General features: G+C 41.3%; 1 protein-coding gene across 2 annotated transcripts in view; it reads left to right on the top strand.

Annotated features, from left to right (window-relative positions):
• ascc3 (activating signal cointegrator 1 complex subunit 3) overlaps positions 1 to 20,403 on the top strand; it is a 187,191-nt gene that overhangs the window by 108,889 nt on the left and 57,899 nt on the right. The window contains exons 14-18 of one of the 2 annotated variants that reach the window (XM_078253587.1): positions 3,905 to 4,039; positions 15,045 to 15,236; positions 16,820 to 17,044; positions 18,013 to 18,132; positions 18,507 to 18,671. In XM_078253587.1, the coding sequence (XP_078109713.1) occupies positions 3,905 to 4,039; positions 15,045 to 15,236; positions 16,820 to 17,044; positions 18,013 to 18,132; positions 18,507 to 18,671 (837 nt within the window). Of the gene's footprint in view, positions 1 to 2,927; positions 3,134 to 3,233; positions 3,367 to 3,904; positions 4,040 to 15,044; positions 15,237 to 16,819; positions 17,045 to 18,012; positions 18,133 to 18,506; positions 18,672 to 20,403 lie in introns of those variants that run through there. The other variant, XR_013502163.1, reaches the window with a different exon arrangement.

Below are 20,403 nucleotides of genomic sequence, written 5' to 3'. Positions count from 1 at the left end.
AGGGTCCCTACATGCAAACCAAAGCATTGAGAACTTTGTAAGTGTACAGACAGTTTATTACAAAGATAGATTATAAAGACAGTAGCGTTCATGTTTACATGTGGCTGCCATCTTGGATAACAGTCATGAGCAGTCAAATCACGAACGCTGTGTTTGAGCTACACACATTCGATTAGCATGAAAACAGATCCCAGACAACGGTCGACATGATACACATATGTTATTAACCCCTAGGTTCAATTTGTGCCGGAATTGTCCTTTAACACCTTGCATCTTTCACATCTGGTTGTGATAATGTTATAGGTTTGGTCCCTGATAAATAAACCATAAAATATAAAAACATAAAATAATTTCTATCTGACAGCTGACGACTAGAGGCACAGGTGCCACAGTGGTGAAATTTTAGTTTGACGATTAATTGTCTATATATAATTGCAATTGACTATTTAATTGTCTTTCTGTTCAACTACAGAAACAAGATTTCACCACCTTTTACAATAAAGGTTATGTAAAATAAAGGTTGTATACAACCAGTGGTGGAACGTAATTAAGTACATTTACTCAAGTGCTGTCCTTAAGTACACATTTGAGGTACTTGTCATGCCACTTTCTACTTCTACTCCGCTACATTTCAGAGATGAATATTGTGCTTTTTACTCCACTACATTCAAATGACAGCTTTAGTTACTAGTTACTTCACACATTAAGAGTTTTGCACACAAAACACATGTACTTTATAAAATACAATGTGTTAGTATGAATTAAACTACCCAACAATATACAGGCCTTCAAGTCCAGCTAAAATTATTAGACCATGGAACTAAAAACTAAAAAAGATATTTTCTTTGTAGTTTTTCATGAATAGGACCTTCTGCAGTAAATATGTTTGTGGACTGTTGTGAACACCTGCTATCTAAAGTCTCTGAAGTCCTGATATCCCCCACTGTTACCCTCCCCTTACTTCTCCCTTCCTTCCCCCATCCACCACCCTCCGATCATTCTGCTTCCACTCTACAGCCTCACAAGGCCTATTGAGAGGATGAAAGTTGTGAATTCAGACTTTACCGTTTAGCTCCCATCTGCTACAGGAGTTGAACTCCCTATTGAGCATGGTTGTTATCCTGTCTGCATCATTTTATTGCAAGTGTACACACACACACACACACACACCCTTTTTCTTGCTTTTTTCCCCCCTTCTCTCTTGCCCATTATCTCCCTCAGAGACACACTTAATATGAATCTTGCTGTAGCCCTTGAGAACTTGTAAAGCAACTTAATTTTACTGCACCACTGACAACTTTCTCTTCCCCCGGGTTGACGGTCCAGTCCGGCTTGTAGGTTAAGGCTGCTGAGGCCACAGCTCAACTGGGGAGGCCTCTCCTTCGCACATGATTAAATTGTCAAGAAGTGGTTGTGACATATATTAATTTCATCTGGGAGGATCTGATGGATGGAGTTTTCCTTTATGATTTTCCTACCACCCTCCTGGTGGGAAGCATGCTGCCAGAAAGAAGTTTAATAAGCTGAGAAGCTGGCGGTTACTGCCGACAATGCTTCCACAACGCTCAGCGGTGCTGATGAAACACCTTCAATAAATAAAATGTGCTGCAGTGGTCCCTTTGAACCCACTCTGTTTGGAGGATACACACAGCTTACTGCATGTTTGTGCAGTCATGCAATATTGTTTGGTCTTATAATATATATAAATACTAAAAGAATTGCAAAAATGCATTTAAAAAAAACCCATTAAAAAAGCCTTTCATGGTTATTTACGTACAGGGAATTGTTACACCAATGTAGGGGCTTTTACCTATTTTGTTAGTAAACACAATGGGTTCATATCAAATGTGCAATCATTATAGATTGTTGTTGCACCCTTTATGTATTTTCAATATTTTTTAGTACCTCCATATGGCTGGACCGTATATGGTCAATGTGCTGACTTGTGGCCAAATCATTCCACGGATAGTTAGTGGTCTATAATGTGAATTCCTGGATGATAAATATGAATTTGCAATTCTGTTTCGTCAGATAAGATAAGATAAGATACGCCTTTATTGTCTCCTGTAGGAGTAATTTGTCTTGGGCAGTCGAGAGAACAAAAAATGGCGACATCGCACATAGACACATGGAAGCCGGGCTCTGTAGCGACCTGGGCTCGTGCTGCTGTTGCCTTTTGTTTTCTTATCGTTTATCCAGCTGCTGAACTCCAACACTAAATCTTAGCACAACACAGCAAAAGTGCAATGAATACACCAGCACTTTTTGCACTTCGCACTTTAAATATTACAGTTACTATTTATGATGTCTTATTGTCTGTACATTTATGTGTGTCCTTCTAAGAATGTAGTATGTTCTAAGATTCTTTGTTGATCTTATGATCTTGTGTGTATGTTTTTATGTTCATTTTAGAATGGTTTTTCTGTGACATGTTTGTGTTGTGAAGCAACGGATTGTATTCCCAAGACACATTTCCCCTCAGGACAATTAAGTGTATTCCATTCTATTCTAAACACACAATGAACACACAATTATTAGTCCTAGAAGTAGTGACTAGGTGAGTCAATAATTGAGGACTGTCCCCGCGTCGCTGTGAAAGTTTCTTCAGGGAGCAATTGAGGACTGTTTGCGCATTATTGTAAAAGCCTCCTGAAGACGTATTATAAGACTGTTTGTGCCTATTCATGTTGAAAGAGCAATGGCCAATCGGGAAACTCGAACACTCGACCGACCAATGTTGTAACTTCATCACTCACTTAGTGATTCAGGGACAGACAGGCTTGCCCGCCCTGCTGCATATTGGCCGAAAGCTCATTTATCAGCTCATAGTGTCTATATAATAAATGATAGGTTCACTTGATTCGTCTAACTCAGACTGCTAAAGCTTCAAATCGGCTTCAAATGAAATTGTAATATATTTTTCACAGGAGGAGAACTTTGGACTTTGTCCCCTATCACTTCCATTGGAGGCATGTTAGGAAGGGATCTTTAAATGGCCAGTATGAACAGGAGGAATGATTACAGCAACCAAAGCCTGTTTCAGTGTTCATATAGGCACCTGACTATTGTTTTAAGGTGGACTGAACCTATCCTTTAAGGCAAGCATCCCTACTCAGGAATGAATATAGACCTGGTGAGTATAAAATGTTACATACACAGGTGCATCACCAAATAAAGGAAAACCCTAAATAAGTGAGTGAAGAACCATAACGAATGCCGATGTTTCCATACAGGTCACAGGGCTCACTGAATCGTTTGATGTGTCTGACAACACCATCGTCAAAACACTAAATGAGACAATCTATTAGAAGAATGCTGTTCATGCCTCCAGTAGACTATACACACTCAGATAATTTAGGACAAGGAGCACTGAAGCTGGATTGGGGTGGGACAACATCTTACTAAGACACTTTATGTTGGGTCTGATATTTTGCTGCTGTGGCACTGAAATTTCGCAATTTGGGATCAATAAATGTCTATCCAATATATCTATTTTTTTTTTTTAGATAAGTCTTTTGGGCATTTCCGCCTTTAATGGATAGGATAACTAGACGTGAAAGAGGAGAGAGAGGGGGAAGACATGCAGGAAACCGTCGCAGGTCGGACCCGAACCCTGGACCTTCTGCGTCGAGGCATAAACCTCCATACATGTGCGCCCGCTCTACCAACTGAGCTAACCCAGCCACTCCAATCTATCTAATCAAACAGTACCACCACAATAGTTGCTATACCCGACTGCATGATTTCAATTGCGGAAGGGTTTGGAGAGTCTACAACTGCCTTACATGAATGCATTACATTGAAATTGGAATTCTACAGATTGCAGTACCAGCTGAATTTCTTCATGGTATTGTGTTGTGTCGATGTTGGGAACCTATCCATGCTGTATCTTTGTGACCCTTAGGTGATGGTGTTTGTCCACGCTCGTAATGCCACAGTGAGGACGGCCATGGGGCTGATTGAGATGGCAAAGAACCATGGAGAAATATGCTTCTTCCAACCAGACCAGGGTCCAGACTACGGCCAGTGTGAGAAACAGGTAGAAAAGCTTTCAACAACATCGTTCTAATATTTTTAAAGGCCGAAAAGTCATCAGTGTTTTATTTCAGCTTCTTAACAGTAGGTTGTTCTCCTATACTTATCTATCTATCTATCTATCTATCTATCTAGATAATAACATCATATACACTTTGACTTATTGTCTGGTAAGAGGCACATTTCCAGCTGGCTAGTGTTTCAGTGGCTAGCTTGCCAGCTACAGTAGTTTGTCAACTAGCCCCAGAAGTAGTCACTAAGTCACGCTTCCAGCCCCACCTATTTTGCGAGGATGTTAGATGAATTTCACTGTGCCACCTTTTTTTTCATCTTCTAACCGCAACATAATTTAACATAAAGCCATATTTCTAGGTGTGAAATACAAACAATGCAAATCATTTCCAAGAGGAAATCCTTGTTCTTAAACTTGTATTTATTCAGACAGTTTCTTGGACTAACCTGCCAACCAATTTTTTACACTGAGAGCCACGCAGTGTCTGGTTGTGGAACTGAACTGGTAAAGCCAAAGAGAACAGATATGTAAACAGAGAAGACAACACTGGATTTCCTGATTCACAGCTCATTATTACTGTCACAACACAGTGTTGGTGCTATATTGCGTGTGTGGGCAGGCATGAGAGCAGGACACTGATGTGTGTGTGCGTGTGTGTGTGTGTGTGTGTGTCTGTCTGTGTCTGTGTGTGTGTGTTTGTGGGTGTGCGTGTGTAATAAATGGTCCCTATGCTGTGAGAGTACACATAGGTGGAGCTACATTCTCCCTCAGAGGATGGTCAGTCCGACTCCCATATTTAAATCTCCTGCAACAGAAGGCAGAGTGATAAATATAGTAACCTTTTCCTTCGTTCCCTAGGGCTGAGCCAAGATTGATGCGCCTCTAATCTCTCCTCTATTTAAATGGGATATGTATACAAATCAGATCACTTTTCATGCTTTCTAAAACTGGAAATGGAGACAAGAGATTGTGTTGGGGGACGAAAATGATGCGTTGTGGCCTGGTTAGTCTTTGAAACAGTACTTTTAAAAGCAATTATTGCAACCGGCGTTCCTGCAGTATATGTACATGAATGAGTCTTGTTGTATATGCACTAACTGTACATTAATTCACTCCTAGCCCTTCTGCCTGTGTCCCAACATAATGAGTTTTATCCACTCCATTAGTCCGGTTTTGAGTGTTTGTCGGTCTGGCCCGCTCTGGCAAAGGAAGAGGCATCAGGCTGATTCCACTTTAAGCCCACACAGAGATAATGCACTGCTTATTTGCACTCCAGAAATTGCCCCACATTAATATTTATAGGTGTTTTTTAATCTCCAATATGCATATGCAGTGAAATAAAGCACCTTTAAGGTCATTCATATGATTTAGCGTTTATTTATCCAGCTTTGAAAGTCAGAAGTGATTCCACTATATTTTTCTTTATCCTAATGTTATTTAATTGGCTTACTCTCAGGAGAGTTGGAGAGGCTGTCAGTCAAGCTTAGATATCCTAATTCACCCACTCTAATCAATTCTTGTTAAATGCAGATTTTGGTGAGCCAAAGTGCCGTTGAGTAAAATAATGAAAACATTTAGAAAAGGGCGTTTTACACAACAGTGCCACAGTCCTGTCTTTAGATCATCTGTGTACACTTAGTATTGAAATGGTGTATTAGTATATAAGAAAACTGTGTGTGGGTGTGATGTGAAACAGTTAAAAATGACGCTTTGACAGTGCTGCCTGTAATTCTTGGGTTATAATAGCTGTGTCATATACAATTAACATCAGAAGTTACAGGTAATATAGTCTAAATCCATGATATTTCACTTCCAGGATTGCACCGTTGCCGCCGGAAAATTCCGCCGGATTTCCCTCATTTTCGGCCGGATGTCCACTACCTTCCGCTTTCTTTGTGTTGTAATTCTAAACTCCGGTGTATTTCTGAGGACTGTGGTTAACTGCTCCTCAGATCTCTGCAGGGTAAATCCAGACAGCTAGCTAGACTATCTGTCCAATCTGAGTTTTCTGTTGCACGACTAAAACACCAAAACAAGTTCCTTCCCGAGGCTATTTTGCAGAGGCACCGTGACTCCGTCCAGCGCTTAGCACCGCCCAAGATGATTGTGATTGGTTTAAAGAAATGCCAGTGCCAGAGCACGTTTTTCTCCCATCCCGGAATGCTGTATGGACTAGCCAGACCTTCCTCCGCAGCGCTGTGGAAGAAGGTCTGGTAATGCGAGACTACAGGGAATGCTGCTTAGTAGTAGTACTGGTGATTGATCAGATATGCTGAAGGTCGGCTACATTTTTCTAGTCAGCACAAACCCAGAGTTGGTCCCATGCAGCCCCTGACCTTTTTTTGTTGTTGGTTTAAATAACTCTGTGGGACAGAACTGCAGTTCAGTGTGGCGCTCACTCGCGCAGATGGCTCTCTTTCTCTGACTTTTTTTAAATGAGTCGGAAGCAGAATGCAAAACCTAGCTTTACTTTAAATGATATTAAACAAAGAGAAATGTTCTCCCCTCATCTTAAAATGGTCATAAATCAATATAAGAGCAGCCTACTTCCTTGTTTACTGCTGCAATGAAACGCTTGGTTACGTTGTAACCTTGGTTCTCTGAGTAAACACTATTTTTCCAGTCATATTTCTTAATTGAAGTTTTCTTTAAAATAGTGTTAAAATCTCGTGTCTCGTGAGCTGAGTGTCTCGTCACACCTCCAATGTATATATAACCAGGGTGCGAGTTTCTGGGGGGCAGGGGGGTGCGTGGGATTTTCCCTTTTCTTGTTTACTTATCACTCTGTCTCTGCTGAATTATTTTTATACCCGGTGGGGACAAAATATACCCCCCCTCCTCAAAGTGATTAATGCTACTTCACCAATAGACCATGTATTATATACCTAAAGTAAAAGTATTTTAAACTAAGTAAAGCGCTGTAACGAGAACAGTCTATAGTGCCATAGAACGATAAAATCAGAGCAGCAGTTGCCGGTTGTATTTAGCGGCTACAGACCTCCGGGACGCCGGCTACCAGCGGCAGTTGTTTAGCCGCCAACAGGTGACTGTGAGCCGGCTACAGACACCGCCAGATGACGGTCCATTCAGGGGCCGTGGTGATGAGTTAAGTTTAGGCACCAAAACGACTAGTTAAGTTTAGGAAAAAGATGGTAGTTTGGATTAAAACACTCTGGGACTGGGTGAAATTAAACTACAGTGTATGTGTGTATGATCAGTTCATTGTTGGTGTGAGTCTGCACATGGGATTTGTTGACAGTAAGAAAAGTATAGAATAATGCCCTATTGTTTCATTTTTAATGTAAATGATGATGGAATGTAATAGGCAGGTGTTTACGATGTTTCAACTTTCAGGCCCTGTTTACACTTGGTTTTGAAGTCTGTTTCAGTGATCCAAACACAAGTGGACAGCCGAGACACATCCCCTGTGTTTATCAGGCTTCTCCAGCTGACCACTTGTGTTCAGATTTGGGTACTCCCTACGTCACTTCCGCTAGAAGGTCAAAGAGCCCCGTGCACATTTTAAACACACACACTTTCGCCAGTCACGTTAGCGGTTGTGTCTGTAAAGCTCGAGATATCGCTTGTCAGCAGAATCTAACACATCTCCTCCCACAGACAGGGTTTTTCCTGCATAGAGAAAGTTTTGGCGCCCCCAAAGAGGTTTTAGCCAGTGCCAACAGGAATACCACGAGCGCCAAAACGTCTGATTTTCAGCTGCCAGCCTCCCTCTCATCCACAGCAACTACTGTATACTCTTGCGGCTGGCGCTGATTTGACTGGATCTGGACGCCTGGCTGTATATAGCGTTTGCAGAGATACCATTAGCAAACTAAACCGGGTATTCTCCTGTTACATCCTTGTCGGGAACACATCAGGACGCATTTGCGTTTACACTACAAAAGATATGTGATCAAATGCATCACAGACCACCCCCCTGGCAAGTGGTTTAAGTGATCAGATCACAATGAGTCTTGGTGGTCATTTCAAATTGTATTTAGCACTTGTGATGCGACCGCCTGAGAAGCATTTTAAAACCAAGTGTAAACAGGGTCTCTGTTAATTAGGTTTGAAATTCAGCTTTTGTAAGCATAAAAGAGGTATTAAAACAGCTACAGCTATCGATATGAATCACAATAAACATGTATTTGAGGCTACACATGTTTATGATCTCTTAAATGTAAATGTAAAGAAGTGGCAAAATAACTTGACGGTGTAAAGCCTATCATATCACCCCGACCTATGTATTTGCAGGGAACCTCTGCCTAAAGCTCTCCCTAGAGAGTATTGTATTCGAGAGCCCGTTTGACTTTCCTTTGCTCCATCTCTGACAATCCAGCCTCTACCTCCCTGTCCTTTTTCTTCCCTTCACCTCCCCCCTGTCTCCCTCGTTTTTTAATATCCAGTTCTTGGAGATGAAACCATGTGACTTGTCCCAGACGAGAAAGGAACTCTTCCGTGGAGGTTAAGAGACACCTTGTGGTCCCGTGAGTCCATTACACGGATGATATTAGAGACCTATCAAAGGTTATTGAGGGCTGTGTAGTAACACCATTATCACTAACGTAGGGTTTCAATACTGGACATTCATGCCATATGGTATGAATGATTTGTCTGTTAAAGCAGGGAAGCATATTACTTAAGGATTGTTAAACTAGTGATGATGTGCCTTAAAGGTAGAGATAGACAGGGCCGAAGTACTGAGAAACATTCACTTCTCTTTCTCTGTAAACTCTCCATCTCTGTGGTCTTTAGATGTGCAGCTTTCATGTTATTTAGTTTGACAAGATAAACAGATGCAGACACGCTGATGCCTGTAAGTGCAGAGCCTACTGGGACTCCACAGCAACGCCAGAGTAGGCTCATTAATGTCTTTGTTTGCTTTCACTGGTGCTATTTTTACAAGTCTAGTCCACCGCCGGTCCTTTCATTGTGTCAGATCCGTGACAACCTGTCACCGTGCCAAACCAGCTCCCCAGTACACTGATCAACAACAATGAGCAGCAACTCAAAGGCTGTTGGAAAATAGGAATGACACAGTGGAGTAACAAACACACAAAATAAAAACGGCTGCCTTAAATAGAAACATGGCTTTGTAAAATGTTGGGACAGTGTGAAGAAAACGGAGCACCTCTTCATCCAGTCTGATTGATATTATAGCTCGTCTTCAGTGCCCTAGCCTTGCATGTTATCATTGTAGTGCATAGGGAGTCCTTGAATTACTTAATCAGCATTAAAACGGCCGACTTGAGTGTTAGCTGTTGTGCTTCGACACCCACCATGTTCAAGAACAAAGGACTCGTATCATAAACTTGCTTTTTTTTGTCTTCACAAAAGGTCAAACAACACACTCATGCAAACAAATATGACCTCCATTGCTACTTCACACATTACAGCTTTGTTAATCTTTAAAAGCAGCCTCCAAAATGAATTTCACGGCTCCTTTCCAACACATTTCCATTTCCACACATTTTGTGTGCAAGTTGAAACGTGGTTGCTGTACTTAAACCGTTTTGTCCAGTCGGCTGCAATATGATCAAAGCCAATTAAAAACTTAATAAATAGGTCTGTTACAAATTTAGTTTGTTTAGAGCAGGGGTCTTCCACGTTTTTTAGGCTAAGGACCCCTTAGCTGAAAGTGAGACGGATCAGGGACCCCTTACTAAGATTGTATAAAATCGAGTTGCAAATTAAATTGGGCCTACAATAACGTATGGGGCGGCCTATAGTCTACACATACCTTTTTATGGTGCATACAGTACTAAGGAATTAAAATATATACAATACAATAAACATATTCATATATGTATATAGTACATCATGTTTTAATGTTAAACATACATGTAGCACAGTGGATCCTTTAACTGTGGATGGCTACCTTACATACATCAATGTTGTGTAAATAAAATAAAATCGCAAATAGTCCGATTTCTCTTTGCTATTAATGTGTTGGGCCCATGTTTATGTATATTTGTATATAGTTGTAAGACCAACCAAAGATCTCCCACACTGATCTCTCCTAACTCTGGGAGTTCTTTTATAATTTATTCTCTCATCTTTATGTTTAGCTGATGACATTCGAACATTTAGAATAGACAATCATAGCAGCAGCAGAGAACAATTTGTTTGTTTCATTGCTGGTCAGAGATGTGCAAAATGTGGCACTTCATGCATACCGCAGACAAACTACTACTAAGCTCATTTAATACATCAGTTAACGAAATACCTCACAAAATTGTAAATCATTGTATGATGTGAAATCGTTCACTGCTATTGAAATACTTAAATAAATATCCACCTTAGATAGAGCTGAAACAGAATGGAATATTAAGAGATAGAGGCAGATCATGTTGGAAAAGTGGAGTGGATGTGAGTGGAAGCTCATCCTCCCACTCTCTCTGCCTCTCCCAGCTTCTCTGAGCACCAAACATTATGACTATCAAGGGGCCACTTAATGGAATCAACAATTAGCCATCCTCCCTCAGTTTAACAGAGTAAATCAGTCCCTCCAGAAAAACGTGATTATGCGATTGCAGAATTCAATGCATAATCAGCCAAAGTCCGCATATTCAAATACGCCGCACTTTCGCCGCATAAATTGCCGATTTCCGCGCAACATATGCGGGGCTTGCAAAGTCACATATATCTTAGCAGAAAGTTGAAAAATGTTGCGTTTACTTCACACAAGAGCAGCCATTTTCCTCTGTTGCCATGGGAACGTAATGAAGTGACGTAATGAAGTGACGTAATGAAGTGACGTGAACATCATCGAAAAGCAACACCACAAAAAAACTGTTTTTCTGCAAGGACTGGTAAATGAATATTTTTGTTGCTCATGACAATCAGTGTTGGTAGGGATGGCGTTAGACAGAAGCCACCCATCTGCCACTCCTCACCACAGAGAACGGGTATCATTTGCCACATTTTTGGTGTGATTTTACACTTTAAAATCTCAGCTATCTCTTAAAGCTGTAGTGTGCTGTATCATAATACTGATGCTATTACTCAAAGCATCAGGGACAAGTGCTCAAATGAAATCATCAGAAATGTAAAACCAGTTAGTTACTCCTACATCTATTTAGTAGTCCTTGAACAGATTATTTCGGCGCTGGTGTTTTTTACATAGTCACAGCAATGACAGACGGTGAGTGGAGCTGGTAGCTGGCTGTCTGTGGACAGAGTCAGCTCTGCGGCAGGAGCAGCAACGAGTGGCAGCGCCTAATGGGACCTGATCAGGAGCTTAGGTCACTGCCATCTCAAATACAGCCATGGCACGTCAGACTTCAGAGCTAACTCACCTTAGATTAGAGGCTGGAAGCAGGGCTGTAACACACTGACACCTGAAAGCAAACCCTCAGCAATAACATTTCAATTACCTACCTTCCCCCCCGGTTCATGTGGATCTCAACAGCACAGTACACAATCTGGCACTGAGGACTCGCACCTATGCCCTGATTTTATGACGCATACAGCTTGGTAGGATTGTTTTTGTTCTGTTATGCAATTTGTATGGGATTGTCATTTGAATAAATCACTGCACGAAGTGGAAGTGAAAAGGGTACCAGCATAACAAATGCACTGCCACATCAATAGTTGGGTGAAGAGGGAATATGCTAGACTTTGTAGAAGGTGCCAAAGAATCTACATGTGCGAACTTTTCAAGGTTGAACGTTATGTCGTCTGAGCACATCTACCGCCAAAAGTGTTTTTACACACCTGTTCTGAATGTCCACACTCGAAAGTAGGGCAGGAAAGTGGGCCTTCATAGAGAGGGGACAGACGAGATGAGTCATACATTTAAGCCAGGGGTGTTAAACTCATTTTAGTTCATGGGCCCTATAATTTGATCTGAAGTGGGCCAGACCGGTACTCCACTCCAGAAACATCAGAAACTTTATTTGCCTCAGAGTTTCTTGTCAGCTTGATGTTGGCAAACGCAAGTTGCTTCTGCTACGACAGCATTCTAAGGCCGTTGTAGGAAAAACAATTATGTTACGGACCGGGAAGAGAGGGTTAATATTCAGAGAAAATATTTTGTAAATTTATGGAAAAAGAACTCGGATATTCTCTGAGATTAAAGTGATCAATTTGGAATTGGAATTAATTACTTTCTCTGCAGTTTTCACATTTTGCAAAGTCATCCAGTGGGCCTGATTGGACCCTTTGGCGGTCCGGTTCTGGCCCATGAGCCGTATGTTTGACACCCCTGATTTAAGCAATAGCTCACGGCAGGCCGTTGTACGTTGTGATTATATCACAGCTAAAGGGGCGTTGTCCCAGTGCAAAGCTGGACCGTCTGCCTACCGAGGTGGTTGCTATACACGCAGCACAGGTAACGTTTGCCTACGCTAGCACAGGCTATTTCTTTTGCTTAACGCTCAAGAAAGGCACACAATAAAACTAACAAACCGATCGAGACAGCAGTAGACCAGCAACTAACCGACCGAGGCAGCAGTTGAACAGCAACTCCCGTTTTCTGCTAGGCTGTTTACTGTTTTTGTTAATGGATTTCAGCTTGATTTTAGCTACACATTTTATAAAAAGTCATACATCCTCAAAGGCATTCATCCATTCATTGATTCAAATTGAACCAATTCAGCTTGAACTAAAGGTGCAGCTTGCTTAATATCAGTTAGGCAGCACCTTGATTAGATAGGCTTTATTGATCCCACAATGGGGAAATTCACTTGTCACAGCAGCTCAATGCAGCACAACAAAACATCAAAAATATGCATTAAATATAAATAGGATAGAAAAAATACACAAAGAAAGAATAACAAATAGGAAATAGAAGAAAAAAATAAAAAGACTAATAACAGTAATATGTAGACTGCACTTCTTGTATTTACAGGTGGGGAGAATAGGTATATATATATATATATATATATATATATATTAGGGCTGTCAATCGATTAAAAATTTTAATCTAATTAATTACATACTCTGTGATTAATTAATCAAAATTAATCGCATACATAATTAACTGTGCCTGAACCGATACGTTTTAAGAAAGTAAAAAAAAAATAATAATAATAAGGGTACTAAACAACAGTCGGTGACATTAAAGAACGGCTTGTTTATTGCTAAGGCCATATGGTCAAAATTAAATGATTTAATAATAATGTATAACAATAACTTATTTCACTAGTAAATCGCTGTTGAACGACAAGAACAACCACCAGATGGGAAAAGGACATTTACTATAACTTCAAATGCACCACGAGGCTGTAGTTTACCAGTTTCATTGAACACACCGTCTGTGTTGTTTCTGCGACGGCAGCTGCAGATTGTTACATACCGGTGTTGCATCCTCTACAGTTAAACACAGTCAAACTTTACACCGTTTAGCGTTAGCTGTCAGCATTTTAACCGTGTTTAATCCAGCTACTAGCTAGCAGTAGGCTAACGTTAGCTGCTGTTGAGTATAGTGTTATATACAGTGTGTGTATGTATGTATATATATGTATGTATGTATATATATATATATATATATATATATATACACACACACACACACACACACACACACACACACACACACACAGTGGGGAGAACAAGTATTTGATACACTGCCGATTTTGCAGGTTTGTGTAGAACTCTGTAATTTTTATCATAGGTACTCTGTGAGTGACGGAATCTAAAACAAAAATCCAGAAAATCACATTGTATGATTTTTAAGTAATTAATTTGCATTTTATTGCATGACTTAAGTATTTGATACATCAGAAAAGCAGAACTTAATATTTGGTACAGAAACCTTTGTTTGCAATAACAGAGATCATACGTTTCCTGTAGATCTTGACCAGGTTTGCACACACTGCAACCCGGCTGTCGCTGGGTAATACGGACTTTCAGCTCCCTCCAAAGATTTTCTATTGGGTTCAGGTCTGGAGACTGGCTAGGCCACTCCAGGACCTTGACATGCTTCTTAGGGCGCTGACACACAGAGCCGATTATCATTAATTATCATTAATATTCGGGGCAACTAGCCTACATCTTATTTGATGGGGGGCGGTTAGGGACCTGGATAATGGATAGGGGAGCGCTGGCACAAAAAACGTTGAGAACCACTCACACTAAATCAATTTATTGTTTTCACATCATGGAAAAAAAATCTTTACTTCTGTGGCATTTTACCTCATTTTCATAAACTCGCTGCACAGTTGGCAACTTAAAGTCCTAAACCTTTATCCACAAGGTTTGCATACAAAACCAGACAGTCACTGCAAACCCAAACACTGTGTGTGGATGTGGGTGTGTGTGTGTGTGTGTGTGTGTGGCAGACAGCTGCTGCCAGTAATGGGGCTTTCAGTTTGCAGTGCAGAGGAGTGCTGGGCGCTGACCTCTATTTAGATGCCCAGAGAGAAAGATAAAGTCCTGTGATGAGGCCTCCCCTCAAGCCCAGCCAGGTCACAGCCCTACTGTCAGTCACCAGCACACATCTCAATCTGACACACTGTGTGTGTGTCTGTGTTAGGGCTGCACAATATGAGGAAAATATGTAATAAGGTTGAAAATATTGCGATAACGATATTACTTTCGATAAATAAACAGATATTAAAGTGTACTCAGTTCTGCTGCTTTCAGTATTCTGCTGAAATACAACAAATTGCTTGGTTGAATTTAAAACAAATTACAGTAAATCATTTCCGACATTCTTTTATTGAACAAATTGAACATTGAATTGAATATGAAAGGCAGCGCTAAAAAAACAATAATAGTTACATTTGAAAGTGCAGTTTTCTACTGATATTTTCTTTCAACTAACAAAAAAATCTAAATCTTAATAAAAAACGATGCAGCCCTCCTGTGTGTGTGTGTGTGTGTGTGTGTGTGTGTGTGTCACATTATCATGTTCTTGAACTGCATTGTGTTATTCTGTGGAAAATAACAGCAACAATTATGCTAGTTGCTTTCCCTCACGTCCCCTCAGGCATTTTCTCTCTCTGTTTAAAAAAAATAAAATAAAATGCCTTTCCTACCACACCTCTTTCAGATCCAGCGCTCCAGAAACAAGCAGATGAAGGAGATGTATCCAGAAGGCTTTGGGATCCATCATGCTGGCATGCTGCGGTCTGACCGCAGCCTGATGGAGAGCATGTTCTCCAAAGGCCACCTCAAGGTGCTGGTCTGTACTGCCACCCTGGCCTGGGGAGTGAACCTGCCGGCCCATGCAGTTATCATCAAGGTTCTCCAATTTGGCTTTCTTTGTTTTGCTTTCTTTCCTGCATTTTAGTTGTCTTGGTTTGTCTCCTTCTGTCTTTCTTTCTTGCCTCTATTTTCTGTAAGCAAGACTGGAACCAGCCAGGAGAGGTAATCAACTGCCCTGGGGTCTCAGACCTTCAGTAGTCTAAATCCACGACGTTACACTTCCGGGATTACTCTGTTGCCACCGGAAATTCCGCCAGATGTCCCTCTTTTCGTCCGGATTTCCGTCCCCTTCCTCTTTCTTTGTGTTGTAATTTTAAACTCTGGTGGATTTCTGAGGGCTATGGTTACCTGCTCCTCAGATCTCTGCAGGGTAAATCCAGACAGCTAGCTAGACTATCTGTCCAATCTGAGTTTTCTGTTGCACGACTAAAACAACTTTGAACGTACACGTGTTCCACCAAAACAAGTTCCTTCCAGAGGCTATTTTGCAGCGGCTCGACGATTTGCCAATAAACCAGAGCACGTTTTTCTCCCATCCCGGAATGCTGTGTGGACTAGCCAGACCCTCCTCCGCAGCGCTGTGGAGGAAGGTCTGGCAAAGCGAGACTAGACCTTCAGGGACCACAGAGGCTCCAATTACTATCTGGTAATTTATTACCAGACACAAACACTCTTTTCCTGGGTAAAAGTCTTGTGTTAAGCCATTTGTGTGTCACTACATGCCCCAAATACAGTACATCCGTGGAGAAAGGCACATATTTAAAGATCGATTTCAGGTTATCTGGTAATTTAGTTGTTTGATTCGTAACATACACCACTGTAGCAAAATATGAATTGAATAGTCAAGATAACTTTAGTTTTTTACAGGCTTTCAACCCCAGTTTCATTTGTTTCTACTGTGTTGCCGATCTCAAACTCCGTTCGCTTTCTGTCGCCCCCATGAGGAATTCTAAGTAATGGCAACAAAACTGTGAGCGTGTCCACATGATACAAGCCTTCTGTGATCACACACCATCCCCCACCCCTCCTCCACACAGTTGCTAGTAGCCAAGAAGGACACGGAGGATTAAAAAAACACGATGAACTCTTCAGAAGAGGTCATTATCTTCACTTGAGTTTCTGCGCGGGAAAGTCCCCGGACGACACAATCTTCTGAACATATCCATACTGAGAAATACAGAGAGAGTTGTGTGGAGCTGATAGTCTTAATTAACTTTGTAGCAACTAATTTGGCAATAATTTGCTGTATTACGACTACAAATGAGACCAACATGCAACTTATTTTGCAGCCAATCAGCTTTCGTGTTGTTGGTCTCTTTCAGATTGTACCACAGACATAAAAAGGATTTCATTTGTTTAAATTTTATTCCTAATGGTCTTAAAAAAGTCTTAAAAAGTCTTAAATTTGACTTGGTGAAACATGTAGAAACCCTGAAAACCTAAGCTCTCCTCTTGTTTGTTGCACTGCAGTTGAAATACTAATAGTTATTTGGTCTGTCTTAGCACATTTTAAATAAGCTCATATTTAACTAATATGTAATTAGATATTCACAGGAATACATTTTCTTGCATATGTTTCCAGTCCCCTGACGCCACTTGTGTCTCTTGTGTCTATAACAGGGTACTCAAATCTACGACGCCAAGCGCGGCGCCCTGGTGGACCTGGGCATCCTGGACGTCATGCAGATTTTCGGGCGCGCAGGTCGTCCCCAGTTTGACAAGTACGGCGAGGGCACCATCATCACCACCCATGAGAAACTGAGCCACTACTTGACCCTGCTGACCCAGCAGAACCCCATCGAGAGCCAGTTCCTGGACAGCCTGGCTGACAATCTCAACGCCGAGGTCAGTCTCCATAACCATGGTCGGACAGGATTAATGCTAATCTTTTCTTTATTCTTCCAATCTATATGCAAAATTGCTTTCTTTCCTTTCTGAAAAATGTAGGCAGTTGTGGAGAGCACGGGTTTTAAAGCCACACTATGTAACTTTTCCCTCTTTGGTCCCCCTGCAGGTTGTCTCATTGGAACTACAGCTCGCGCGGCTGTAGTTCCAATGAGACAACCTGTAGGGGGACCAAAGAGGGAAAAGTTACATAGTGTTGCCTCTGAGGACAAAAGACGCACCGGCGAGTCCAAGCAATGTTTGACAAAACTCCTACTCAAAAAGCAATATTACAAAATTCATTTTAGACATTTATTTACTATTTTATTCATATATTACGCTGCCTTTGTGAACCCAATACTTTTGTAAACTGTGTGTGTGTGTGTATATATATATATAATATCCAAAAGGAATATCCTGTTTACATGACCTGGGCCTAAACAGTTACACAGAATACCAGCTGAGATCAGTTGCATTGTTTTTTTAATCAGGGCAGCAGTTTTCATATTACATTATGTTAGAGCTGGGCATTATATATTGATTGATATTATATTGATATCGTGATACAAGACTAGATAGTCGTTAAGGCGTTAATTGTAGACTCTACAACTGTACAGTTTTGTTGTATTTCAAGAAAAAAATCCATCTGCCCCATAGTCTGCTGTGCATTTCGTTATTGCTCTGCTGATATATCTCTTTCAGAACCATCTAACAGACACAGAGAGCCCTGTTTAGATCTATTTCTTTGGGGGGGTTCTGCGGCCCAGTAGGCATTGCTCCGCGTACTGGCAGAGTAGATTGAAACCAAACCGGACGGTTTGTGTTGAGACTGCAGTGTCCTGGAATGTCCAGTAGATGGTGACAGAGACCACTGATGTTAGTGGCTGTGTGTGTGAGGAGTCTTTCTCTCTTCTCTCTGCTGGATTCAGATTGCTCTGGGGACGGTCACCAACGTGGAGGAGGCGGTGAAGTGGCTCAGTTATACCTACCTGTATGTTCGCATGCGGGCCAACCCATTGGCATATGGCATCAACCACAAGGCTTATCAGGTGGGTTTTTCAGGATTTATTTTGACAACGATGACAGTAAAAATACTAAAGACAATAGTAACAATTGTGACATGATACATTACCAAATTTCAATCCAACATCAATCTGAACTTGTAACTGATTGAGCCGCTTCTGTCAAATATTTCAAATGATTCTGTTGATTTGATATTGTGTGTAATTTTAGTTTGGGCTTTTTTTGTCGCTTTCCTTTTCAGTATTTTAGTCTCTTTCTATTTTAATTGGAGTGCCCTTTGAGGGTTTTTTGCATCTCTCCATCACATCTTTTATTGATTATGTGTACATTAATCTGTAGTATTTGTATATGTGTAAACAAATTGGTGGATTAAACATTAAGCATTTACACCTTTTGCCAGATGGATCCCTCCTTGGAGCTGTACAGGAAGGAGCTTGTGGTGGAGTCAGGCAGGAAGCTGGATAAAGCCAAAATGATCCGTTTCGAGGAGCGCACCGGCTACTATGCCTCCACTGACATGGGCAGGACCGCCAGCCACTTCTACATTAAATACAACACCATAGAGGTATGGCCTCACTTTCTTAACCAAAATGAGCCTAATCACACATCAGAAGAGGTGCCCAGGTTTGGGCAGTGTTTCATGTTTGGACATTTTTTCTTGCTGTAATTACAACCCGTTCTCACTCCCAACTCGTAAAATGCTGACGCTTGGTTAGTGGCTCTCAGCGTCAGATATTGACGCCAAAATCACCCTTTAGCATCTGTAGTGGACCCCCCGGGAAAAGCAGCAGCTCGACCGCGGTGCTGTAAGATGACGTAGTATTAAGAGCAACAACGGTAGCGAGTAGTATGAAACTCTGCGTATGGAGATTGGTTGGGGTGGTGGATGGGTCAAACATCACAGGACTTTCACCCAGGAGACCTGTTCTTGTCCACTGTGTCACTGAAGCATCCATTTTTTTAACCCCACCCACCATCTTTTCCTAAAACTGTCCCGTTGTTGTGTCGAACGTCAGTTAAACGTACGTCCCGACCCAGAGCGTCAAAAAGTGACGCCGTAGGGCTAGACGCGAGTCCGGAGAGCGTCAAATAATGACGCCAAGGGTCCCGATACAGATCGTCAAATAGTGACGCCATGAGCAGACCTGCCAACCTGTACGCATTTTGTGTAGTAGATACGCATTTTGACATCAAAATACGGTGATACGATTTGTCACTTTAAACTAAGCGAAAATCAGGTGACTGCTTTGAGTTCACTCATTGACTGTTGACGTGCAGTAGCCGTCTCAGTTTTGGATTTTGTTACAAAGGTTTTGTATATTTTTTGCCTTTCCTAGGATTAAGTTCATACCGTAACAACATTAACTGTTACTAATGTAGGCTAACTAAAAAGTGACCGGAGCCCGTCGCTGGACGCACCGGAGGACCGAGACACAAAGTAAACACGCCTCTCTGACTGGTACTGGGGGGATTTAGCGGTTAAACTGAGCGGAGGATGTGCGGAATGTGTCGGTGTGTGTCAGAGCCTGGCTGGCTGCTCGGCTCCTTCAGACCAAGCTCAAGCCAACAGGCTAACAGCTTCTTATCTGCAAAGAGTGGACCTGTGAGCGCATTAATCAGTGTGCGTCTTATAACAAACAGAGCGAGCAGCCGTCGGACTCTAACATCTCTCGATCCTTGCAGGACTTCACTGTGAGCGGACTGTTTAGAGACGAAGTGACCGGCAGGTAACGTTAACGGTTATCTGCTACTGTAGCAGAGCTGCAAAACGCTGAAACACTGCTGCAGGTATTCATGCACGACTGTTGGTGATTTACAGAGGTGGAAGACTTACTCAGATAATGTACTGCAGTAAAAGCAGAAAAAACAGTGTTGTAGAGTTACAAATTACTTGTCAGTTACAAGTCCTGCATTCAACATCTTCCTTAAGTAATAGTACAAAAGTATTATCAACATATTCTTAAGTACCAAAAGTAAAAGTGCCTATTATGCAGTGTAATATATCTTATTTTATTGGATTATATTATGATCCAATACATTGTATTAAATATGACTGATAATTTAAGTAAAATGTTTTATTTAATTCAAGTAGCCTACTTTTACATCATTATTTTCTAGGGTTTAAAATGTATACAGATTTGACATTTTCCCCTCATACTTCTGTGGGAATGGGTACGAAGTTGGCATTGTATTTCTTTAGAAAAGGTATTAAAAAGGTCTTAAAAAGCCTTGAATTTAAGTTGGAGGATCCTGGGGGTACCCTGTATATTGTTGGTGTTTGTTTGCTAAACGTGACT

This window comes from Sander vitreus, chromosome 6, assembly GCF_031162955.1.
Source record: "Sander vitreus isolate 19-12246 chromosome 6, sanVit1, whole genome shotgun sequence".
Lineage (NCBI taxonomy): Eukaryota > Metazoa > Chordata > Actinopteri > Perciformes > Percidae > Sander > Sander vitreus.
Note: the sequence above shows the minus strand (reverse complement) of the source record. Positions and strands in the feature narration are given on the sequence as shown.